The 25,873-nt window shown below is 38.7% G+C and overlaps 2 protein-coding genes across 4 annotated transcripts; both read right to left on the minus strand.

Annotated features, from left to right (window-relative positions):
* Positions 1-765: 765 nt before the first annotated feature.
* kcns3a (potassium voltage-gated channel, delayed-rectifier, subfamily S, member 3a) lies at positions 766-2,265 on the minus strand. Its single transcript, XM_078277856.1, has one exon. It carries the CDS (start codon positions 2,190-2,192, stop codon positions 891-893), a length of 1,302 nt encoding a protein of 433 aa, XP_078133982.1. The 5' UTR covers positions 2,193-2,265; the 3' UTR covers positions 766-890.
* A 3,554-nt stretch (positions 2,266-5,819) lies between these two features.
* On the minus strand, positions 5,820-25,676 carry wdr35 (WD repeat domain 35). 3 transcript variants are annotated; one of them, XM_078277750.1, is made up of 28 exons: positions 25,261-25,676; positions 25,046-25,163; positions 23,906-23,977; positions 23,658-23,750; positions 23,450-23,578; positions 23,130-23,263; positions 22,466-22,631; positions 22,225-22,370; positions 21,787-21,912; positions 20,770-20,955; positions 20,493-20,525; positions 20,325-20,385; positions 19,153-19,297; positions 18,699-18,768; positions 18,235-18,288; positions 18,022-18,131; positions 17,697-17,916; positions 17,525-17,605; positions 17,041-17,177; positions 13,397-13,600; positions 12,942-13,088; positions 11,856-11,988; positions 11,612-11,722; positions 10,643-10,807; positions 9,844-9,984; positions 9,598-9,754; positions 8,191-8,431; positions 5,820-6,352 (listed from the first exon to the last, which is right to left on the minus strand). In XM_078277750.1, exons 1-28 carry the CDS (start codon positions 25,282-25,284, stop codon positions 6,202-6,204), a joined length of 3,555 nt encoding a protein of 1,184 aa, XP_078133876.1. In that variant the 5' UTR covers positions 25,285-25,676; the 3' UTR covers positions 5,820-6,201. The 3 variants fall into 3 exon arrangements, with proteins under 3 accessions (XP_078133876.1, XP_078133875.1, XP_078133877.1); XM_078277749.1 differs by having other exon boundaries at positions 20,493-20,528; XM_078277751.1 differs by lacking the exon at positions 20,493-20,525.
* Positions 25,677-25,873: the final 197 nt, after the last annotated feature.

The following is a 25,873-nucleotide window of genomic DNA, read 5'->3' on the forward strand; positions in this document are numbered from 1 at the left end:
AGCAGTTTGTGAACAGTGTTTTCTGTCGGAGATGGTAAGTCCCTTTGGGGTGGACTTTGGGCTTTTTCACTTTTATAAACCTAAAGGAAAGAGAAAAAGCCAAAAAGCATAATATGAGCACTTTAATAATGCATTTAATGGCTTAAAAACATGGTATTGCACTTGGGTTAACTTGCCCATATACTGTGAATGAAGTCAATGTAGTTAAATGAGCATTTTGAACCGTTTGGGTAATTTTTAGCTTTTTGTCTAAATTAGATGGGGAGTCGATACCTCTCCCTTATCTGTATGATAACTATGTCGCTGGAGCCAGTTGCCTGTTAGCTTAGCTTAGCAGGGAAAAACAGCTAGCCCCAGGATCTGTCAATAGGTAACAAAACACACCAACCAGCACCTCTAAATGTCACTAATTAACATGCTATATCTGTCAAATTCTACTAATCTAAACTACAATTGGATGTTATTATTTCTTTTTACTGTTCGCTGTGCACTATTTCTTGGCCAGGACCAGTAACTTACCATTAACAAGAAAGAGCCCATGCTAGTAGTTAGTTAGTTAGATAGCGGTCTTTATTAAGCTTAAACTAAGGTAGCCGACATGGGAGTGGTATCAATCGTTTCATATATCTCTTGACAAGAAAAGTCCCTTAAGCCATGAACATATTATTTGTCCCGACACAAGAAAAAAAGACTTGCTTGACCTTTAAATACTAAGCCCCCATTTATTTTAGTTTATTATAGTACATATTGCAGCTCATCCCTTTTCCCTGTTAATGTGTCATGGTCACATGCTTTTACAACTTCTCATGAGGTGTGAGTGAAGAAGGAGTCTGTGGGGTGAACGTTTTGACATTGCATCCTGGAACTCTTTAGAACTTGCTGGAGAGGGTTCAGTTATGGCTTCGTCTGAGATCGATATGTCTTTGCTTCTCATAGAACTTGGAGAATTTATTAAAGATGTTAGTAATGGGCAGAGCCACGATCAGCAGCCCACAGATGATGCACAGGGCTCCTATCAGCTTCCCAGCAAGCGTCACGGGAAAGGTGTCCCCGTAGCCCACTGTAGTCATGCTAATGGTGGCCCACCACCAGCCAATAGGAATAGTCTGCAGCTCTGACTCTTCCGATTCTGTCTCTGCAAAGCAAATAAGAGCAGAAAACATGGAAATGCCCACAGACAAGAAAAGCACCAGCTGCCCTACTTCACTGGAGCTGTGTCTCAGCGTGGCACCGAGAGAGCGAAGGCCAGCTGAGTGGCGAGCCAGTTTTAGGATGCGAAAGACTCGCATCAACCTCAAGATCTGCACCACTTTGCCAACATTCTCCAGGTCTGTGTTCTCACCTTCATCCATTATATCACAGGCTAGAGTTACATAGAAGGGCATAATTGACATCAAGTCAATAATATTGAGAGGGCTGCACAAGAACTTCCTGGCTGATGGTGCAACTGCCAGACGGAGAATAAATTCTGCAGAGAAGAACAGAACGCAGAGGCTCTCAAAGAAAGTCAGCACTGGGTTTTCAATCTCCTTCTCATTGAGATCCACTTGATGGAAGTCCGGCATGCTGTGGACGCACATGGCAACAATGGAGACAAGGACCACACTTAGGGATGCTACAGCCATCACTTTGGCTGAAGTGGAATAACCTGGATTCTCAAGTCGAATCCAGATATTCCTGCGGACATCTGCACACCAGGAGCCTTCAAACATTTCTATGTCTTCCTCCGAAGCTGACAGCTCCTCAGTAGATGAGTCCGAGCTGTGGAGCTGCAGGTCATCAAGGCTCTGATCCCAGCACTTCTCTCCAGCAAGCCCCATCAGTTCATGGAATTTGTTGCTGCAGCAGAAGTCCAGGTGGCGCTCCTTGATGCCCCAATACTCAATCTCTTGAAAAAATGAGACGACGCACAGCCCATCCACCAGGTGGATTTTGCCTGTGAGGTAGAAGTTGAGAACGTAGCCAAAAAAACTTGGATTGCGGTCAAAATAGTACTCCATTTCAGAGGGACTGAAGTCATCGCAGAGCTCCAGGACTGCTTCTTTGGAGCTGCAACACAGAAGGCGACCCAGACGTGTCTGTGGGAATTGTTTCAGAACATTGTGCTCCATCCGTTGTTTGAAACCACCAACATTGACATTTATAAAGCAACCATCAGGGCTGTGGGGATGAAGGATCTGTCCATACATCATGATGAGGCTGTTAGATGCCGTTCAGCTATTCTTGGTGAAAATGTCTTTGTTGCCTGCACACAGAGACACTGAAATTAACACCTCACACTTTCTTGTCATTTGATCACATTGATGTGCATTATATCAGAGCCGTCAAGTATCCAGTTGCATCTGGGTTTCTGTGGCACCCTGTAATGGAATGACATCACTTGTTTATTTGCAAACTAAATAAATGAAAAGAAAATGTTTCCATCAGGCATTTAAATATACATAGTTACATTTCGTGTCACAAGTTACACACATCTTGACAGTACTCTAAAGCAGTGGCTCCCAAACTAAACTGACACAAATTAGACCAAGGACCCCCATTTGATAAGATTTTGTCCCAGCGTACCCCCATCTGACAGGATTTTTGCTTTCAGATATTTTATTACAGAAAATGTATGAAACCCATGAATACAATAGTCATATTCTGTCATTGTGTTACATATGGATGGAATTATAGTCAAATTAAATTATTCCTGTTTTAGCTGGGAACCCCCTGTAACCCCCTCAAGGACCCCTGGGGGTCCTCGGACCCCCACTTTAGGAACCACTGCTTTAAATGCATTTGCATGCAATGAACAAAATGATTCAACATTTTAAGTTGGATGTGTATGCAACAGAAATAACCTAAGCCTTAAAACAAGAAATGGCTCATTATAAATGGCTGCCAATGGCTCAGAGAATAAAACTAGTGCTGATCAAATTATCATGTAGGCATGTCTGTGCACCATTAGTGTTTGTATAATAAACATATGATACCAAACGTTTTACATACAAACATCGACTTGGTAGCTTATTCGTCAACAGTCATCAATACCTGCTGTCACTCCTGTAGCTCTGAAACCAGTAGCACTGACTTACTTGTATTGTGTTACGCACGGTAATATAGCGTTTCAAACTGCAGTGAAATGGCAAACCAAGGTCAGATTTCTGCAGCAATAAAACAGCTCAGCGTTGTAGACTCCAAAAATAATTGATAGTGAAACATAAAAAGTAAAAGACTAAAGTGAAATAAAACCGACTTTGTGCGCCAATTATAGCCTAAGGACATTGGGAGTTATGCACCAAATAATCCGAAAATTGTGAAAAAAATATTACTTAGACAAATAATGGCGCTGCAAGAGAATAATAGTTCCTGTACAACCATGTGTATAAACCTAGAAACTGGAGGAAATGATTACAGCAGCATACCTGGCCATGAGTTGTTCCGGCGGCGCAGATGTGCCGTCTCTGGTTCAGCTCAGTCCGGAGTGAACAGTGCAGGTAGGACACGTTGCAGCTGTGTGGTGTTTGAGTCCAGCGCAGGGCGGAACGCAGCATCTAACAGGACAGTTGATCACCCTGCTGTCACATTATTCCCCACTAACAGGCTGTTTTATACAACTTTAAACTTTAATGTGCTCCAGTGTCCAGGTGCGCCAGATTATTTAAGGTGCCAAATGTATCACTGTAAATATTTTATGATTCTTTGGCTAAGTGCTCACATCATTCTTAAAGGGCTGCCTTCTGTTTCTCATTTGTTTCTTAATTTTGTTTCGCATCTTATTGTGAATATTTTTTGGGTTTGCTGTGCTGGCTTTTTGTCTCAAAGAATATTAAACGTTTTGGGGGAAAACTGCAATTAAGGAGAATAAAGCTGAGGGGGATATATAATACAACAATGTACTAGAGATACAAATAGAATAAAATAGTAATAGGCCCATACAGTAGGCTACATCCCCATTTGCCAATGGATCATTCACACACGCACTGTTAAAACCCAAGTTTGATGGAGAGTTTGATGACCTGGCAGCAGAGGGAGGAGTAAAAGTGTTCAAGAGAGACAGGGAATTAACATTGTCATTAATTAACATCTCTTTTAAGACCTGGCTAGCAGAGATATCCAACTTAACTTAGAAATAAAATATAGAAAAAAGAAAAGAAAAAAAGAGATAAGGAAGATTTAGTGTTTAAATATGGCTAAGGTGGCAGTGGCAAACTGTGTAGTTAGTGACCTGAACATCTAAACATGACACATTACTATCTGGAACACTTGAGATAGCACCAAATCAAGAGTATTTTATGGGCCCAACGACAGTGAAAGCTGATATAAAATACTCAGGCATCCATGTACAAACTCACAACAGTTGTTGTTGGTAAGTAACAGACACGTATGTTAGAATCAGCATATTGCTACTTCTTTATTTGTGGACGTGAAGTATAGTTCAGATTATTGATTTAAATACCTAAAAACAGAATTAAGGCCAGTTAAATACAATATACAAGGTGTATAACATAAAAAAAAGACTCAAATGAATTGAAGAAACCCAGTGTGATGCCATAATATTGGAAATCCTGGGGATAAAACAGTAACTCCTTATATATATATATATATATATATATATATATATATATATATATATATATATATATATATATATATATATATATATATATATATATATGTATGTATGTGTGTGTGTGTGTGTCATTAAAATAGTAGTGAAGTTTGGCCACAACAAACAAACATACATATTAAACATGAATATAACATAAACAATAAATACAGTAAAATAAAGATATATTGAGAAATGATTAATCAATGTAAGTAATAACGAAGACGAATCAAGCTGCAAACAACTCTGTAGTACTATGGATGTCAGCAATACAATCTCCTTTTGCAAGGCATACCAAATTATAGAAAATATCCTTAATGCTTATGCTAAACAGAACACTGAGTCAGCTGAGACAAATTGACTGCTCATGATGCTGTAGCCTTTTCACTGATGCCATTTACTGACAGTAGATGGCAGGAGACCATTGTATCAGAGGCAAGTCAACATGGATCACTGACACGCAACCATTAGTGTTGTGTGAAATACTTACCATGCTATCAATGTTGGTTAAGTTTAAAAAAAAAATCATTTCAGGCAAACATTTTGATCCAAGACAGCAATGTAAAAAGGCTAAAAGCTTGCACTCTGCAAATTTCATCCTATCATGTACCAACAATTAAATCCACTATAGAAGCAGCGTTTCCCTTTGAACCATGTCCTTCTCATTATTTACCAAACTGACCTCTGGAAAGCACAGATCAAACTCCACTTAATGATCTGGTTGGATGTACTCAAGAATTCCTTACAGATGGTCAGCACAGATACGTATTTGTTATTTACTATTCCCAAGTGGAGTGGTGATCTCAGGGAACATTACTGATGGTGTAGGTACTGACCGTTTCTAAACAAAGGAGTTGGTGATAATGGTTTGAAAGCCTTATGTCCTCTGCGTAACAGTATTTGGTAACACTTTACTTGAAGGTATCTACATAAGAGTGACATGACACTGTCATGAACACATGACACTGTCATGACACAGTCATGACACATGAACCCTAACCCTAACTATAACTTGTCATGACAAAAACCGAATGACACTTACTAAAAGAAGCGTTATGTCATAAACGTTTATGACTTGTTTATGTTTATGACACGTTCATGGCAGTTTCATGTCACTCTTATGTAGATACCTTCAAGTAAAGTGCAACCCAGTATTTTCCACATCATGTACAGCGATCAAGAATGAAACATGAGAGTAAAAGTCAGCATAATGAAATCTAAGCAAAAATAAGTTTTAAAATAATGTGACCGTTTATTCACCGATTACTTTGATATAAAACAAGTTAACTAAGTAGTTCTTTTGATTCAAATATTACGACATATTTTACAACATTCAAGGTAAAAAAATACATTTAACTAAATTATTAACAGCATGAAATGAAGCTTGCTGAACATATTGCTTGCTATGTTTTGACTGTGGACACAACGTATGACAGTTTCAGTTCAAGAACTTAAAGCATTAAGTTGAAACCAAGTGCAGCTATTTCTATGTAAATAATAAGTAAATAATTTCAGTTCATGTGCTCGAAAAACATATAAAAAAGAAACATATACAATGCTTTGAAATGTGGTTTTCCTCCAAAAATGAAGTTTTCTTTTGTGATTGAGCTTCATGCTACAGGACAGTGACACAGTGGGCAGCAGTTATATTTGCTGATCTCCTGCCCTAGAGCGCAGTGCTTACACACACTGCACATCCAAAACTGGTACTCCTGGATCGGTAGACCTGTCACAATGCATGTGGGTAAAGTTCCTTCCGTCCTAAAAGGGGAAAAATAGATGTTGTTGAAGTCAGGGAATATTATGATGTAGTAGAGAAACTTAGTAAAAGGGTTAAAGGACTACAAGAGTTTTTAGAGTGGCCTTTTTGTCAAATTGCAACGATACGCCACACGTCCTTGGTCCCTGTCTCTATAGCTCTAGCTTAACTGTTTATTGTCTACTACCTACAACTGGGTGTAGCACTCACTCAACACTAGTGTTAGAATAGAGCACCAGAGCCAAAAACCTACAAAACTCTGGGGCAAATTCACAAAGAAAAGATTGCGCTCACAAAGGATATTGTGTTAATATTACAGCGCAAACAAACCCATAAAGTTAAGGTGAGTACATTTCGGCCTTTTTTTGCATCTGTTTGCAATTATCCATGAGGCAAAGTATAAATGTTGCCAAGGAAGTGCACGTACAGGCTATTGTTGCCCGGGCAACAGCCCGTTTTCCTTTCTTTCTTTCTTTTTTTCTCCTGTTGTGGCTGCATTTTTACAATAAGCCCATCATTAGTAAAGTTACATCAAATTAAATCGCCATATCATTCAATCTTGAGTTCATTTCTTTTGCCCTCAGTGATGCCCTTTGCCCCTAGTCACGTGACTTTGTTTGTATTCTCACACAGAGCACTGCATGTGAAAGAAAGGGAAAGCCCTACGCCTTCACGTGAGTTTTGGAAGTTATGGAAATAATGACAAATGCGCTGTAATAAGTAAAAAAATATATCTACTTGAGCTTCAAAAATGTGCAGCTTCAGCTTGTAATGTTTGCATCATGTCGCGCAGCATTGCCTTATATCAACGTATCATGCTACGGTTGCCTTGCACCAAGAACAGAGTCGGCAGAGCAATGGCAGAGAGAAAAAGAAATGTTCAGACAGAGGCATTCCTCAAAACTTCAGGCAAGCATTTCAAAGTTGACAGAAAGAAACTGTATTTGTGATTTAATATCTGTCAGTGCCGTTCAGACCGTAAGAAAAGATGGCATGATTTGAAGCGGAGGACACCTCTTATAAATGCGCTTCATTACCACCAACTCTCTGAGACGCTTATAAGTCTGACCTTAGTGAATTGGACTGTTTTTGCATTTAGGCTTATTTGCATAGAAAGAAGCCTATTTGACTATTTGTAGACTCCTAGCTTTTCCCCCTTTTCGGCATTCTAAGAGAGCGACAATAATGAAGACCCCAATGCTGCTACTTCAGCCTACAGGGGCTCGCTCTGTAATCTATTTCATCCCCCAAAATTTACACATAATAATAATTTATTAATCCCGCAAGGGGAAATTACAATGTTTTCACTCTGTTATTATTATGTTACACACAGACCTGAATTACACACACATGCTCAGTACCTATACGTGCACAAATGGAGAGATGTCAGAGTGAGGGAGCTGCCCATGGAAAGGCGTCCCGAGCAGTTGGGGGTTCAGTGCCTTGCTCAAGAGGAGGTGAACTGGCACCTCTCCAGCTACCAGTTCACCACCATATTTTGGTCCGTATGGGGACTTGAACCAGCAACCCTCCGGTTCCCAACCCAACTCCCTACTGACTGAGCTCCTGCCACCTACTGCCAACACATACTGTTGGGTATACAAATCATCTAAACAGCCATTGTTAGAGAAAACATATGGATTATGAATATAGCTAATTTAACATTTTGTTGTAATAATCAACTGCATTTGGGCTTGAGACATGACTATTTTTGTCTTTTGCCCATAGATGGAGCAGAGAACTTTTAAAACATAGTTATAGTTGTAGTAATAAGTAATAAGTAATAAGCAGTGTAGGTGTTTGCAGCCAGAGTTGGATCTGAACTTATTGGTGCCCTCACCCCTCTGATGATCCGTACAGGTCCGTTGTGAGGTTGTCCTTTGGGGTGTGCTTGGTGAAGATCTCCAGGGCCAGATCCTCATAAAGCTGTCGCTGTTCAGGGTCCAGACTCTCTAGGGACTCCAGCTTGATGAAGGCCTGTGAGCATGTGCTGAAGGCCCCATTGGCTGTGGAGCAAATGGCGAGCAGAGAGTAGATCTCCACCGCTGGGATGATGTCCTCATACTCACGCAGGTGAAGGGCTTTACAAATGGAAAAAAAACAGTAAAGAGATGGACTTCCACTGCCTCTGTCTGGTTGTATCTATTATAGGAAACTAACTTGGCTCAATACAGCCCAAGTGCCAAGACATCAATACTTTCTCATTCTTAGGTTTGTCCAGGTTCTTTCTCTACTTTTATTAGTTTGTATAGCTATAACAGATATTGATCTGATGACTGAGTACTGTCCTAATTATTTACACAAATTATGCTAAGGTATCTTATATACAATTTATCAGTGGTTGAGGAAGTACTGAATCTCAGTACTTAAGTAAAAGTACAAATAACCAGAGATATATTTACTTTAGTAAAAGTAAAAGTACAACAATGAAAACTCTACTTAAGTAAAAGTAAAAAGTACCTGATTTTAAATGTACTTTAAGTATTAAAAGTAAAAGTACTTGCATAACGATGTATTCTCTTAATGTCTATATTCTAATAATTAAAAAAACTGTATGGACTGTGGCATTTTAATTAAGTTAGTTTTAGGTTAATGTAATTGTGCTTACCATCTGTGGCCCAGTTTACATTCTGACTTGCAATTTTGGTTATCTATCAGTGTGATCTGCATGAAGCTCGACTTCGCATTTTTTCCCACGGGACAGTGAATGCTGCGCACATTTATTTAGCGAGAACACACGGGCTTGGACAACAAGTATGTGGCTTCACAGCTGAGGAGGACCGGGAAAAACTGATCAGAAAATGTAAGAAAATGTAACGGAACGTTGTAGAAATGTAGTGGAGTAGAAAGTATAGATAATTGCTGCAAAATGTAACAAAGTAAAAGTCAAAAGTATGCACTATTGATTGTACTTAAGTACAGATACGTGAACAATGTACTTAAGTAAAGTATACTTTGTTACTGTACTTAAGTAAATTTTTCCACCACTGTAGTTTATTAATGATAAACATATCAGAATGATGATGAACTGCTTCAAATATGTGTGGACACAACCTGGGCAATACCATAATTTATGACTTTATGTTCTCAATACATGTGAATCTAAGTAACAGTCTAAAAAGAGGGAATGCACTATATGAACTAAATAATAGCTCATGAACTCAACTCCTGTCTTCGAGTCAGTGTGGAATACACTGTAATAATAGTTATTACATTATATAGTGAAGTGTCCTATGTGATTTGGCACCTGTGCGCATGGCGTTCTCCATGTAGCCTTCGTAAAGCTGCCTCTGAGCAAGCAGAAAGAAGTGATACGCCTCCGCTCCACGCCAGGCACTGTCCACAATACGATTGTCTGAAGAAGTTGCATCTTCCTCAAGCAGCCCAGCAAGTGCAGATGTTGCCTAATTACAGTATTATAATTTTAAAAACTTTCATTAAAAAAAAAAAAAAATTATATATATATATATATATAATATATAAAATATATTACCTCAGACTTCTTCCCTTTGGCTTTGCTTTGCTGTGACGTCTTCACCTGTTCGTGGTAATTTTCAACAAGACGTGCCGCCAGCACATAGAGCTTCTTCACCCGCAGTGGTCGGGTCCCTTTCTTCGCTTCCTCATCTGCTATCTGTGGCGACAAAGTCCATGCCCACAATACAACTTATTCCAGCCATTAATTAGCTGCGTATCACTATATACAGTACACACACACAATCTTTTTTTGGAGTCATGTACAGCTCAACAACAAATCGGTTAGAAATCGGAGAATAAGACCTTGTTAAAGCCAGAATATCCAAAGTTTAAACCGACATAAAATACATTTAAAATCACAAGCAATCACGTCTTTATTTTTCATGCTCCTGTTGTGATCTTTGACCCACCGATGAACACACAAGTAGACACAGTTCTTGTTTTCCGTACATGTTATGAGGGGGTGAGTTGTCTTTCATATTTTTGAAGGGGGATCTCTTCTAAATATTGGGGGGGGGGGAACATATCCCCTGCACGCTCCCCCCCTGAAACCTACACCTATGTAGGTCCTAGGTGTTATACACCTTGATTCAAATTATTAACCCTTAAAATACTGCTCTCAGGGTGCTGATGGAAGCTGAAAAAATGAATCATGAATAATGAGCAGTTCATTTTAGCTCAGCTCAAATTCCGGTTTTATTTTTCTGGAACAGATCTCTTCATCTGAGGGTAGAAATCCCATAAAACTGCTTTTAAACTGCTTTTTTCTTTCATGAAGCTATTTAAAAGTCATGAGCATTCAAACAAAAGCCTACCTTAAACATGAGTTTGGCTGCATCAAGAAAATGGTGGGCTTTCCGATACAGTTCCACCGCCTCTAAAGTTTTATTCTTCTCAAGAAGATGTGAAGCATATTTGGAAAGAAGAGATTTAATCTCCTTCATGTTGTGGGTCCTGGCCAGTTCCACTGCTTTATTCCACTGGAAGGAAATTACAACATTCATTCAAAAACAATATGACAACAATATTACTTTTGCCTGTAGCTTTTTAAATATTGTATCTGTGCCTATAACCATTTTACAATTTAGATCAATCAATGTGTTAGTTGAAAATGATAAATCATATAAAATTACAATTTCAGTGAAATGTTATCTGTCAGTTCCTTCAACGTATACATTAAATTAGTAATAATAATAATAATAATAATAATAAGTATGATGGGTGGTCAGTCTTAATAACATGACAACCCACTGTATTTTTCAAACATTATGGGGATGAGCCAACAGGAAAGTTAAGAAAACAGTAACAGTGAGGGCCTGTTCATTTCATTATCAAAAACACAGCATTAACACGGCAGGAGAAACCACCTACAGAGTGAAAGGGAGGAAATTCGGACTGCTAACGACTTCTCCATTTGGATTAACACAAGGTCAATTAGAGCACAGACGTAATGTCCTTTAAACTAAAGCCAGCTGTGGCTCAACATTTTACAAAGTATATACCAGCTGCAGATTATAGTATTTATGAAGAAAGTTATTGATTTTGTCCAAACCTGAGCAAAGAACAGTTAAACAACCATCTTAAACCAAATGTTACAATTGACATTGTAAGAGAAAGATTTGAGAGCAGCATTTACACTCGACTTCTAAATATCACTCAGGAAGAGGATGGGAGTGGGAGGACAGCAGTTGCCACAGTGACTGCCGTGGTACAAGTGTGTGCGATTGCTGAAGGAGTGCTGTCTGTGTGTCACTCCAACACTCTGGCGCCACTCTGTCTCTCACCTGGTTCAGATGGACACAGGTGTCAACGGCAGCTTTGGGCTGGTTGCACTTGAGGTAGGCCTTCACAGCTTGTTCACACATGCCCACAGTGGCAAACATTTGTCCAATATCCTGAAATACAGAGATCGGGACAATAGAGAGTCGGTTTTAGGGATTCACAGTCATTGATGTCTGAAACTTCTACACAAGGCCCAAAGAGAATATCAAAGAGCTATTTTTGGTCAAATTTGAATCTCTGGCTCACCGGTAAAAGTTTATGATTCTCTGGCAGCACAGTAGTCAGCTTTTCAAGGCTATAATAGTCCTCTAACATGTAGTAGCATTCTGCCAGCCTCTCCTGGTTACGACCCTGAAGGTAGTACTGCACTGCATTGACCCTTGAAACAGAAAGGATTTATATTTCAAACCTATAGTGAGGCAGTTTCCTTTGATCTTAAAGTACAGGTTTACATTTTTTCAGACTATCGTAGAAGAATACTCACATGACCAAAAGTACACTGACAAAGTTATTGGTTGCCCTAATAATTCCTACTATCCATCCTTGCTGTGTGGAGGTAACGTAAGTGATGGGGGACAAAAACCCCAGTTCTTGTTCTGTGCAAGAATGATTTCTAAAGTTTACAGCTCAGCAAGTAACAACACTAGGAAAACGGTGTTATGCTCTCAAATTACTAACTTTGGAAGATACCCACTTAATATAGCTAACTCAGACTGCTGAAGCCTCACATTGTCTTCGGATGACAGTCAGAATGCACAGAATGTAAACGTGGATTTTTCCCTCCATCACATACACTGGACTGATGTCAGGAAGGAATCACTTCACAGCTAGTATGTACAGGAGGAATGATTATGATAGTGACTCAATAACTGAGAGTACATATGGACATGGTAGCAAGATAGAATTTATGAAATGTTCATTTATCCTTTAATGATGGAATATTTTTATTAGCATTTATAATACCATACAACTGAAGAGAATAAGGGCTTATTATCTGCATTTTTAGATGCTTGGGATCTACTAAATATACTGCATGGTACTAATGACGGTCTCGTGATTGAAAATGTGAGTGTTTATATTTGCACAATTTGTATATTTAATAAAGCTCTATGCCACTCCAATAATGCATATCTCCTGAACAAAACACACTAGAATTTTTGTTGAAATAATGCAAAGTACACATTAGAGAACCCTCCCCCCCCAAAAAACAAACAAACAAACAGATAAACTATGTATAGCATATTACAAATAAACTAGCATATTATAAACTTTTATACTACATACACAAATACACTTAACGAGAGAAAGAAAGTTTAATTTAAAATTCTATACCACTTCTGTCTGTCAGCAAAGTAGTCTCCGATTGCATTGTACGCCTGTTCCAGCAGAGTATCATCACAGTCCCCAGAGCCAGTTTTGAGCAGCTGGAGCACCCTGAACCAGTCTCCCAGCTTGATCCTAAGGCTGATGGCAAGGTCCCTACAGGAAACAAATCATCAACTGGCCATGATGCCTAAAGAACTGGTGGCATTAGGTAATGCTGACATTAGGGCTGCACGATATGAGGAAAAGACCTAATTGCGATTATTTTGACTGATATTGCGATCGCGATATTATTCACGATATTGAAGGGAATGATCATTTTTGTATTGTTATTCTCATTTTCATTAAAAAAAAATATTTAAATTAAAACAATTAAAATGATTACATACATTAAGAACTCATTCAATTAGTGGAAGTTTTGATGTCACCATCAAATATGCCCCAACAAATATGGCTAAATGTACCTGCGATCCATATCCAGGTACATCCGCTCAGCTTCCTCAAACCTGCTGAAGTAAGCTGCCACCTCAGCCTGTTTCATGGGCTCGCTGTGCAGGTTGCCCAGTCGTTTGACAAACTCAATGCCCTGGTAGTCTTTGCAACGCACGAAGGCCTGTTCAGCTGTCTTCAGGTCAAGTTTCTGAAGGGCTGCCTCAGCCAGAAGACGCCTGGCAGGTTCATAACAAAAAGAGAAAGAGTGCGGGTAGTTACTAACACTAGTAGGGCTGCATGGCATGATGTGTATGCATACATCTAGAGATGCACCGATTACAATTTTCTAGGCTGATTCCGATTTCCGATTTTCTTTGAGTTAGGCGGCCGATACCGATTTTAGCCGATACCGATTTCATTTTTTCTAACCACTTTACAGCACACACAAATATTTATTTTCTATCTTTTCTTTAATAGAACATTCTGCACAGAACATAGAACATATTTTGAACAGATAATGGATCACTATAAAATAGAACTATATAAATTACTCCTGGTGTGAGAAATTCACACACATCTAAAGTCCAATGTTATGGAAGAACCATTTCCTTCTTTTCACATCCAATATCCAACTAAAAAAAATGTGATTTTTTTTGGTGTCGTTGAACGTGTTTCTTGGCAACGCGGTGCATTTCACCGCCAGGACGCTAGAGGTAGCAATCCCGTTGTGTGGTTTCCGGATGGTCAATCGCGAAACTCTTTGATAGTTCGTTTTGTTTCCGCTTTTTTCATTTCCGGAAATGGCGAGCGAAAGAGCGAGAGTGTTGTTGGAGCTGGAGATGATCGACATTGAACAACAAATGATTTTATTGCAAATGTTAAATCGTAGAAGGAAAAGAAGACGTCGGCGAAGTTGGTATGTACGACCAGTGAATGAAGAGAGGCCAACGATGGCGAAAGGTCGATTTGACGATCTTGCTCGTCGTTTAAAACCTTTAATACACCATCAGAGCACACACCGTATGCCTATTGATGCAGAAGTATAAAAAGGCCTTAACTCGTATAACTTATGTTGTCAGTTAATTGTAACATTGACCGGCATGAAATCGGCATATGTCAGACTGACCTGCCGGTCGCCGGTCATGGCCGAGCACGTGAAAACCGGCCAATTCCGGTCACCTATGGAGGGAATATTTATTCATAATTCAAATTGAAAGTCCAAAGAGAAAATGAAGCAAGATCAAATTAAAAATAGTATTATTTTACCACACTACTAGGAAAAATCATGCCATAATTAAATGTGAAATGTAAAAGCTTAAATGGAAATACTTAAATTAAAATCTCAAATAGAAAAAAAAAGAAATACTTTTATTTTAGCCTTTCCCCTTTATGAATTTAAAACAGTCTCAGAAATGAATTTAGTTGTGAAATAGCAGACGAAAAAAGCAATCAATTCTAGAATCTCCCGGCTCGGCTGCGGCTCATAGAGATTCGGCGTGTCCCCTTTTTTCCGTCTAGCCGTCACACATCCAGGTAGCAAACTCCCGATCTAGATTCTAGAATTGATTGCTTTTTTCGTCTGCTATTTCACAACTAAATTCATTTCTGAGACTGTTTTATGCGAGAAATTAACTGTGTACAGTTTGAATATGGGCAGTTTTACAAAAATTTATGGCCAATTGCACATTTGCTCCGATATGTTGTTGGACTTGGAAGCTCCAGTCTTAGGTGACAGCCAGCTGGCGGTGGCCGGGATCGCTTGCTTACCGGCGGCCAGTAATACTTGCAGCAGCCGCTGTCAGCTGGAAGTGGTTTCAGACCCCCCCACCAGCCGCTGGGCCACGCCTCCTCATTTAAATTGACACCTGTCACTTCTAAATGAAAAGCTTAATGTTAAATCGAAATCTAAAAGGTGAATCTTAAAATGTCAATGTCAAATGTAAAACTCAAAAAATTCAAAAGATAAAATGTCAAATTGAAAATTATAAAGGGGAAAGGCTAAAATAAAATGATTTCTTTTTTTCTATTTGAGATTTTAATTTAAGTATTTACATTTAAGCTTTTACATTTCACATTTAATTAAGGCATGATTTTTCCTAGTAGTGTGGTAAAATAATACTATTTTTAATTTGATCTTGCTTCGTTTTCTCTTTGGACTTTCAATTTGAATTATGAATAAATATTCCCTCCATAGTCACCGGCCAGTCTGTCGGTGCATCTCTACATACATCCTTATACCCACTCTGATATGATTAATTTAGCTATTAAGCTGTGTGACAATCCATGACTAAGACTGTTATTGTAACTGTAAATCAGTATCTATCTTTCTTTACCAAATAATAGTCTGTAATCAATCCATCCGTGTCAAACCCAATGATTATATCACTTTATGACTCTGAAGTCTACAGACTGAAACTGACTCACATGTTTTGATGTTGCCAGATTTTGAGCGATGCTGCAAGAATTGACACACTAGCCTGAGAAAACACATAAGCTACAGCGATCACACTGATGCTTCAAAAGTCTTACCATAAATCTCTTACACTCTGCAAGGAGTATATGCTCAGATAAAAATGGTAGTGACAGCAGCTATTATCTGGCGCTGACCTGACAACAAAGTTCAAATGTCTTTTAAACAGACAATTGGGGAATAGTTTTGGGGAAGTGATTTCGCTGCTTTGTATCTCTATGTCCCATGTTTACCTTGATTAAATTACACGTAAACGCTGCTGCCAAATGCTGCCAGATTACCAAAGCTCATTAATTCTTTGCATCGCAGCCTCCTTTCCAACCTTTTGTTTCTTTTTTTTTTTTTTTAAATCAGTTATTCATGTTTTATTCCTGAAATGCGTCAGATTGAGGAGATTTTAGAAACTGTTTAACCAAACTTTTTTTTTTCTTTTTTCTTTGTTTCTATCATCATAATAGTAACTCTTAATTAAACCCACACCATCTGCCTTTGGCTGAAGATTTGTGGTGCCGTGTGTTGCTGCTCTGCACCATCCAGACAACAACATGATTACAACGCAGATTATTTGTTGAGCTGTTGTCATCATGCATTTAATTGGCACAGCTGTTTCAGAGCGATGAGACCAGTGATGTGACTGCCTGAGAGTGAATGTATTAATCACCACACCCTCTAAACTATATTCAGGGTTCATGACTTTTTCATGACTTTTCCATGACTATGTATTCTTGAAAATGTCAGTCGACATTATACAATAAGAATAAAAATCTGTGTTAAAGTTTACCCTCAGAAGTTTAACAATAAATAATGTATGTGGTTCATAGTGGGATTCGTAAATTAAACACATATTATTATGCTGTGTTAAAAATTCCATGACTTTTCCAAAACTTTCTGGGTCTTTTTATTTTTCCAAAACCTTTCCAGGCCTGGAATTTGCATTTTTTAGTTTAAGTTTTTTCAAAACGTATGAACCCTGTATATTCCACCCAATCCATTTGCACTTTGGGTTTACTGTGGTGTTGGTACTGACACCCACATACTGTGCAGTACATGAACCAAAATAGCAGGTTTGCTTGGAAATGCTCACACAGTCTGTGCAGCCAATTCCTACCAGTCTGTTGTTGCGCTTGCATTACTAAAATACGGCCCTTAAACTTAAAGCCATGTTTTATGCTGAATCAAAAGTAAAGATCAAAATTTTGCATTTACCAGAGTCTTGGGTGGGGATTGTCTTCAATGAACTGTGAGGCATCTTCGATCCCAACTTTTTCAATCAATGCACGACTGTCTCTCAGGGAGCGGATTTCAAAGTTGATGAGGTTGTCTTTGTTAGGCCTCTCTGGATCCTGCCAAGCGAGATCCCATAACGGATCGTTTAATTAAATCAACAAATACAAACTGCACCTTTCAGCACTTTCAAGGTACAACAAAGTAGTTATGAGAAAAGCTTCTCTTTATGGCAGTTAACACTATGAAGGGAGGAATTCTCATATTTTTGCAATCAGCTGTCACCTTGTTAGTCAACTTTATTATCAAGACAATTCAACAGGAAGTTTAAACTATTGCAAATCCATCTACTTTGGAATATTAGGAGGCAAAATAAACCTTCAATTGAAACTATGAGAAAATAAGTATCTTGATATTAGCGCAAGTGGTTATGTTGTGTTGTGTGCTACTTTTCTCAAAGGTTTACCTTCATGATTTCATCAAGCAGGACAGATTTGATTTCCAGGTCTTCAAAGTTGCAAATGTACCCAGACGTTTGGATGGGTTCCTGTTTTTTTTTTTGTTTTTTTTTAAATATACAATGTTTAGTAACAATAAGACAATTCAGCTGACCATCACACAAACACTTGAGCACTCACCTCTGGGTCTAGGTTCCTGAAGACATACATCCTGGTCTTCTCCATCATGGCAAACAGATCAGGATTGTCATTAGCCCACTTCATGTCCCACACATCCTTGCGTTCAAACTTTGATGGATCTCCTGCAGATGCCTGGTTTCCTGTGCTGTCGCCTGCGGAGGCACGAACTTCCAGATCCAACAAAGTCAGCACGCCCGCAATGTCGATTATGGCCAGACGACTAAAAAAAGTATAAATTACATTTTATAACAGTGTTTAAGGTTGGTTAACAATAGATATCTGTTCAGCACTAAGTTTATCCTGCATAACACCAATCAATGCTTGCCTGGAGTTGCAGTTCAAGGACAGATAGTAGGCTCTGTTGTTCAAAGTGTATTTCTGGATGAGAACAACATTTGGGAGGCTGTATCTTTGGATGGTGCCAGACTCACGGCCCTGTAAGCACACATACAGGTACACCCAAACACTCAATGTTCATTTTACTTTTACTTTTATTGCATTCATCAAAATTGTATAATTAAACCAGAGATGTACATACCACAACCAGGGTCTTATCTGTTGCTGCAATGCAACAAATGGGATCTCGAGTTGCCTGAAACGGAACAGAAATAGACATGCGAACCATGACAATTTATGCAATTTATTTATTGAAAAATCACTTAATTCTCATTGCAATTATTCCTTTGTGAGCGAACACTTTATTTTAAATCAAGCTACTATTAGTAGTAGTTAATATATGTGTTAATTAAATCAATTTCATACTGAAATTTTAACATTTCAAAATTAAGGCTTGAGACAGTTCCAATGAATTGAACCCCGGAAAAAAGTTTTGTTTTTATGTAATAAGACAAAAAAGTGCTTCACAAACAGTAGGTAGAGAGATCAAATTAAAATGTATTTTTACAGTATACTGTAGAAAAAAGTAAGTCATTTTTTTTAATTTGTGCTACAACCTGGATGTTACAAAACCTGTGCAACTTGAGGGTTAAAAATGTCTCTTACTGTAAAGGCTTTTGCAAAATCTGGACTGCTGTCATTGGCTCCAGATGGATTACTGTCAATGTGATAAACCCTAGAAAGGCAGGAAATGAGAATGAGAAAAGGCCAGAGAGGCAGACAGACACATAGTTGTCTTTTCCACTGAGGTGAACTGTAGTCCAGGTGCTAGGATCGCCCTGGCAGAACATTAGGTCATGCCCAGCCTGTCTGGAACCTCAGTGGCATTTGATTCAGATGAATGAATCCTTCTCATAGCAGTGTCAGTACCAACACCACAGTAAACCCAAGGTTTTATCCACTGACTCATAGAATCTAGCCTTTCTGTAACTTTCCTTGATCTGCGTGATGTGTACTGTGGGCGTTCTATTTTATAATAAATACAGTTCGTATGACTTATAAAGTGTCAATGCAGCTCCATTGTACTGTAAATGTTATGCCAATGTCTGAAAAAACTCACCTCTCTCTTCCCTCCTTCTTAGTTCTAGTCACTTGGTTGATCTCAAGGGCGGTTAACTTCTTTGCCACTCTGTACTGCCATAGGTAGAAAGCCTCTTTGGATGCAGCAATCACGTGTGTCTTGGTCATGGTGACAAACAGTGGATCTGACCAAGTAGACAAGTGGCACACTTAATTACAAAAATGAAGATCAACGTAGAATGTATGTTCAATCGTATTTGGGAGCAACTAAATCAATTGTATCCACCTATTTTTTTTGTCATGTAATGTAAATTGTGTGTGCCCAGCTTCTGGCATCACATCCAAAGCAAAGTTTACCAATGTCACCAACTAATACTACAGTTATACTACAGTACAGTACTATACTGTACATAAATAATAATTAGGTTTTCACATTTTATTTGATTGGTGAAAAGTTAGATAAAATAGAATTCATTCTCTTGCAGTGAACTATACCAAACTACATTGAAAAACCTGGCAAATTAAGGTTTGTAAATCATTGTAATTCTTTCTTTTTTGTAACTTTAAACTAGGCACAACTCAGTGCATATTTTCTGTGTGGATAAACACAAGAAGATAATGCAGTGTTCTCTAAATGATACAATTGACTAGTTTGTCAAAAAAAAAAAGCCATCATGAGGCTACAAGAGGAGACACCACCAAAAGGCACACTTGAACTCACTCTCTTATTATTTAACTAGGTGGGATATCTGAAACCCGTTCAGACCCACTAAGTCCTTCAAATCTGCAGACTTTGAACCGTCTTGGCCTGAGGTTCTTAGCAAACATTCGGCCAGGTAAAGCAGGGACAGAATGCTGAATATTTGTGAGATATAAAGATGCCCAGAGCTAACTGTCTGTTTGCTATAGGATGCTGTGGGCCCATGACAGATGTATCTGTGGGCTGCAGGTGGCAGAAGGCCAACCACCATTACTCTCCACAGGGTGTGATCTCTCACATTGACTTGAAGAAATACACCACACTTATGGTAAATTAGGACTTTGATCAACCCACTGTTGTGCCACAAGAAGATTATTACAGAGTTCACTTCTGTAGCTTGTTTAGTAGATGGTATAATATAAGAAGGTTTTTTTTATAATGTGTTGACTAGAAAATGCAAAAGAAAGTGGCATCACGAGATAAGTATTTCTTTCTTTACTGTATGAACTCACCAATGTCAATGTATTTTGAGTCCAGTGGAGTCCCAATGGAGTTGCACAGAATCAGGACATACTGAAGAACACACAGTAGTGCAAACATTATTCAACAGGTCAACTTATGATTCTTTATCAAAACAAATATTCCTCATTTTGAGTGTGTGGTTTTAATTTGTAAATTACCCTTGCATGGCTTCCAGAATCTAACTCAGCATCCTCCTTTGTGGCAATGAATTAGAAAAACAGGAGGCAAGACAGCAGAGAAACATTTGTGATCCTTACCATCACTCTTTATCTTCAGTATCAATGAATAAGCTTGTCTGAGACATACAGCATGTAACTAGAGAATTCAAAGCAATTGTTTGTCATTACAAGTCCTGTTTTTTTTTTGGTTTTTTTGTTGCTTTCCTCTCACTGTTGCCATATTAGGACATACTGTATAATCCGGAGATGTTTGTACCTGAGGTTGGGTGTCATCTGCCTTGCTGGCTAGGATGCAGAAGTCCCCTGAGGTCGTGATGGACATCAAGCTCTTGACATATTTGACAAACTTCTCATTGTTTTTGGTGTCCCAGAATACAACACAGTACTCTTGCCGCTCTGGCTTTGTGTAGGCATACACCACTGTGCTGCTACAGTAGCCCCACTGTTAAGAGACATAAAAGAGCTGGTGAGGTTTACCCTCCGTGCGGGGCTTCGAAACTCTGGGAAGAAATATGATCAAACAAAAGACATGTTCCTTCAAATGACCAAACATTTTTAGACAGATCCTACAAGCAAGGTGTTGTCTGTGCAGTTCCACAGAGCGTAGATGGTTGCTTCATAAAACTACAACAAGATGGCTAGTATGTATGTATTCTATGACACACACACACCTTCTATGTAAAAGAGAAAATCAATGGTCCACAGGACCTTTAGACTCTTAAAAATGAATGGAACATGTTAACACTGCCCCAATATCTTGTATCTATCTAACATTCGGCTGATTTAAAGCTGATTAATATTACTCTGACACAGTGTTTATTCAGATTTGTGATCAATGTCTTTACGGAACCAGGTTTTACTTACTTACTAGTTTTATTGACTCTGCCCACAGTATACTCTGATGAAAACTGAGCAACTGGCCAGCGTTTAACCATACTCATGCCGACGGACCATGTGCAATAACCAATAACGAGTGCTTTTAGTGTGTATATTTGTTTCTATTTTTGTGTATATATTTCTTTCAAATTCTGTCTGTATATACATTTTGTATATTTCATTCTAATTTGTTGTTATACTATTTATTTCTTGTCTTTTATATTTAGATTTATAATACTGGGTGAACTGCTGCTAAAAATGTGAAAAAAAAATGACAATAAATCCTTTGATTCTGAGATTAAGTATTTTATTATGTTTTCTCTGTCTATGAGTGTCTTCAAGAACTGTTTCTTTCCCAAAAAATTAAAAATTAAAAGCAAAACACACATGTTGTTACCTTGTAGTCTGGTCTTATGTTTGCAAAGTAGATGTAGGAGTCCACAGCGAGGCCAATACGCAGCCCTCCTCCCTCCCAGCCAACTCCTGTCATCTGCTTCCCGGGCACTTTAAGAGTTCTCAGATGCTGTTTAAAGGGAGTCAGGGGTATGGGTATGCAAGGGATGGTTTTTAATTAATATCAATGACTCAAAGCCTGTTTTGCCAGGTGCTGAGACTTCTGGCTTTCAGAGAACAATTCCCAGCCTATTTGCATTTCAACCGCTCAATAATGTAGGATGGTACAACAACAGAGAAACTGGCATGGCAAGGTACTTAATTCTTTTCTTTTTTTTAACGATTCTTTATCAACTCAGTCCATTCCATGTAAAGTATTCTTGTTTGTCACCATATACCATAAAACTCTGTATAAGTAAGGGATCAAAATCTTCACCCTCACCTCTCCAAATGGTGTATAGAACTGCACAACATTGACTTCTTTCTCCAGATTTGAGGCACTGAGAGAACCTGCTACCGCCAGAACACTGCCACAATGATTCCACTGGATGCTGACCACATTCATCAGAGTGTCAATAAACACTGGGTCTGAAGAAAAGGGCAGCAGCATAGCTCATCACCTTTGGTAAACATTTAATTGAAGTGTAAACTGGAAAATATATAATAGGTTTCTTTCTCCTTACTTTCATCATTCTCGTAGCGCATGACCTGGCATCTTCCATTGTCAAAACAGATAGCAAGACATGGACAGTCTGGTTCAACGTAACCCCCAGTTCCTGCATACCAGTGGATACCTGCAATACTGACAGCTCCAGTCGCATTGGTGAGACAGCCGATGGTCATTTTCATCTGAAACATAACATCAATTTTGTATTAATTTAACATGGATAAACGATACAAAGTGTACCTTTAAGCATTCAACGGAAGTGGTAGTGGTGTGCTTTGCTATTTACCACTTTTTTTTTCTCGATATCACTAGGAGTTTCCAAAGTCAGACATTTTCAAGTCCTACACTTAGGGGCTTTCCAAAATTGACTTTGATTATTTCTGGATCTCTAACAAGATGATATCCCACCATTTAAAGCTTTAAGTAGGCTACTGAATTGGCCCACAATATACAGAATAATAGATTATTCCTAAACCTGCTGTTTCTATGCACGCAGAAAGCCTGCACCTTTGAAAATACCATCTCTGTGTTGCCACTCCCTCTGCACATTTGACTCTGCATTGCGCCCACATTTTTATTCATAAAATTAGCATCCTATGAGTCAGGAAGCCATGTAGTTCTACATGGATAAATACTAAAATGAACTGACATTTCTAGTTTACTTAAGCTTAAGCACTCACTATGAAATTTCCTTGATTGTCGTAGATTTGTACTTCCCCATTGGCCATGCCGAAGAGGAGGATCTTGCTGTCTGGCGACCATGCCACATGAGCAAGCTGATTTCCCTTTAGCTCCTTTCCCCAAATCCGGTTTCCTAAAAATGCATTAATTCTTCATTTATCCTGCTGCACATGTCCGTACTCCTTCCCTCAGTATGTAAACAAAGCATCGTTGTCAAGGGAGTGTTAGTGATTTTATGCGTAACCTGGTTGGAAAAAATATTGTGATTGACCTCCATTTATTAGATTTTTGGCAGTAACACTGTAAATCAGTTTTTTACCATCTACAGATCCAACAATGACCGCTCCATCTTCATACACAATGCAGATCTTCTGACCGTCAGCGTTCCAACTCATGCTCCTCACCACCGACTTGTTCCGGTTGTTGATCATCTCCTCGTACCATGCACCTTTGGAAGGGTCAAAGAAAAAACAACTATTAAAAGCCACTTTTATTACAAGACAACTTGCTTTTTTGACAGTAATCACCTTTGTAGAGCATCCATACAATGATGAGTCCATTCTGGTCACTGGTTGTCAGCTTCTCATACTGTTCATTCCACGTGACCACTTGTACTGCGCCTGCAGGTGTAGTAATCATGAAGGGTCAGATCATTTTCCAGGGGCTCGCTCCACGTCTGTGCATCAACCAACTATGGCTTGAATTTTGTGGACGCTGCCTGTTACTAACTATAGTGTAATGACAACAGGTCTGGTAAGTACTGAATATAACTTACCACTATGTCCCTCTAGAGTTTGGTTCATTGACAGATTACTGGGTGCAGCAAGACCTTTAAGTTTAGCATCATCTGTTGAGAAAGCAGTGAAAGAGATCAGGTTCAGGATCTCAAAAATGTCCAAGCAATTCTTAGTGAGGAAAAAAAAACTTTTTAAAAGACACACACTTGTCTACAGCATTAGAGCAGTAGTTCGTAGTTAATAAATACCAGCACATAGTTTGTATTGTTTATTTCCCTTTACTGTTGGTGGTTTTCTTGGTGGTTATCAGTTTGTTTAACAAAATAATAACATAATAGTGGGTCTGTCCAACAGATGGAATGGACAAGGTGGCACTATTTCTACTTACAGTGGCTGGACACTGAGGCACCAGAACAGAGCCAAAAAGCTTATAAAAAGTTTCAGAAGATTTCTTACACACTGTAAGAGCCGTAAATCCCTCAAATCTCAATCACATGGGTATTACGTAACGGTGTTGACTGTAACAGATACACTTTAACACAAAGCTGAATGTATGGGAAGTGATTCATCAAAACTAAAGTTCGTTCAAAATAAATCAGTTTATAGCTGACCACTTTTATTCTATCCTAGAGCAATATAAAAGCAATGATTACATAAATATATGTAAATACAGTATATGTTAAATCTGAACAAGGACACACTGACAAAGAACACCTGAAACCAGGCCGAGCCAACATCAGTGTATGGGTAATCAACAGTGGACTTTTTTATAACACATTTTACATATTGTCCTCTTGGGCTGGACTGCATTTATATTTTATTATTATTACTGTTTTTACAATTAGGTCATCAAGTCCTACAAATCTTTCAAACTAGAAAGGAATTTAGACAAGTGACATGAGTGACAGTACTCCAATCATTTTAGGTGAATATGGGTTCTTTTTTATCCAGTTATAGGCTATGGTGCAAAGCACTTCACATGTCAAGCAACTTTGCATTTTGTATTGTATGTGTTTACTAGATTTCCTTTATAAATCAGATTATAATTTTCATGCAAAAAGCAGTTCACTTGTGGCTTTACCATCTAAGGCCATCAGGTCAGGGGTAACTAGAAATTGCCTAGAAATGTTGTGTGTACCAGGACTGTGCAGGCTGTAAGCTCCATCCCCTGAACTCACCTGTCTGAGATTCAAGCTTGAGTACTCTGAGGAGACCATCGTCTCCTCCACATGCAATGAAACCTTGATCTTTGTTCCAGGAGACACATTTTAGATGGATATTGTTGGGGATAGCAATCTATAAAACACGGAAAATTGAAGCCACACTGTTAACCAAAGCTCTGTGTCTTATCTGACATATTGATAGGTGGCAGAGCACAGGCACAGACACTCACCTTCTTGCTGAGGTAAATAAACATGGCAGTGGTGATAACGTAACAGACCCCTACCAATCCCAAGTCAATTGCTTACGGCGTAGTTACAGTAGTTTATATAGCAAGACACTGACCTAACGTCAATTAGCAAACTAGACGGCTAAAGTGAGCTAACTTTTTCAACATTGCTATGCTAACTTAGCTACATCATGCGGCCTCGATCTGGTGAATGTAACGTCAGCTTTGGTAGTTACCTGCCTAACGCAACAAAGTTAACATACCTAACGTTAGTAACAAAGACGGTAAACGTTAAATTACGATTATAGTTAATAACGTTAGCAAATGTATCGGGAAAACAGTTCAAATTCGAAATTTCATTGCTCTAACTAGCTAGCTAGCTAGTCCTCAGAGGCTGTAGCTTCCCTCGGTCTCCCTTGGTAACCGTAAACCGGAAAAGGGTTAGGGTCTTTCTGGTAATTGTAGTTTCTTTTCTTGTTCGCGTTCTGGTGATGCCGTCCTTTTGGCTCCTTCACTACGATGTGATGATATTAAATGAGCCGTTAAATTGTTTTTATTTCGAACTCAATTTTCCGGTATTTGAGAAAAAGGTAACACTACTTTTATTTAAATATTA

This window comes from Sander vitreus, chromosome 20 (genome assembly GCF_031162955.1).
Source record: "Sander vitreus isolate 19-12246 chromosome 20, sanVit1, whole genome shotgun sequence".
NCBI classification, from domain to species: domain Eukaryota; kingdom Metazoa; phylum Chordata; class Actinopteri; order Perciformes; family Percidae; genus Sander; species Sander vitreus.

Bases quoted from the DNA above. Each gene is read 5' to 3' on its own strand.
- wdr35 (XM_078277749.1), bottom strand. From the start codon at position 25,284: ATGTTTATTTACCTCAGCAAGAAG. The intron at 20,529-20,769 runs GTACAAACATCT...ATTGCCACAAAG, and splicing joins CAGATGACACCCAACCTCAG to GAGGATGCTGAGTTAGATTC. The intron at 18,132-18,234 runs GTATGTACATCT...GTGTGCTTACAG, and splicing joins CAGATAAGACCCTGGTTGTG to GGCCGTGAGTCTGGCACCAT.
- kcns3a (XM_078277856.1), bottom strand. From the start codon at position 2,192: ATGATGTATGGACAGATCCTTCATCCCCACAGCCCTGATGGTTGCTTT.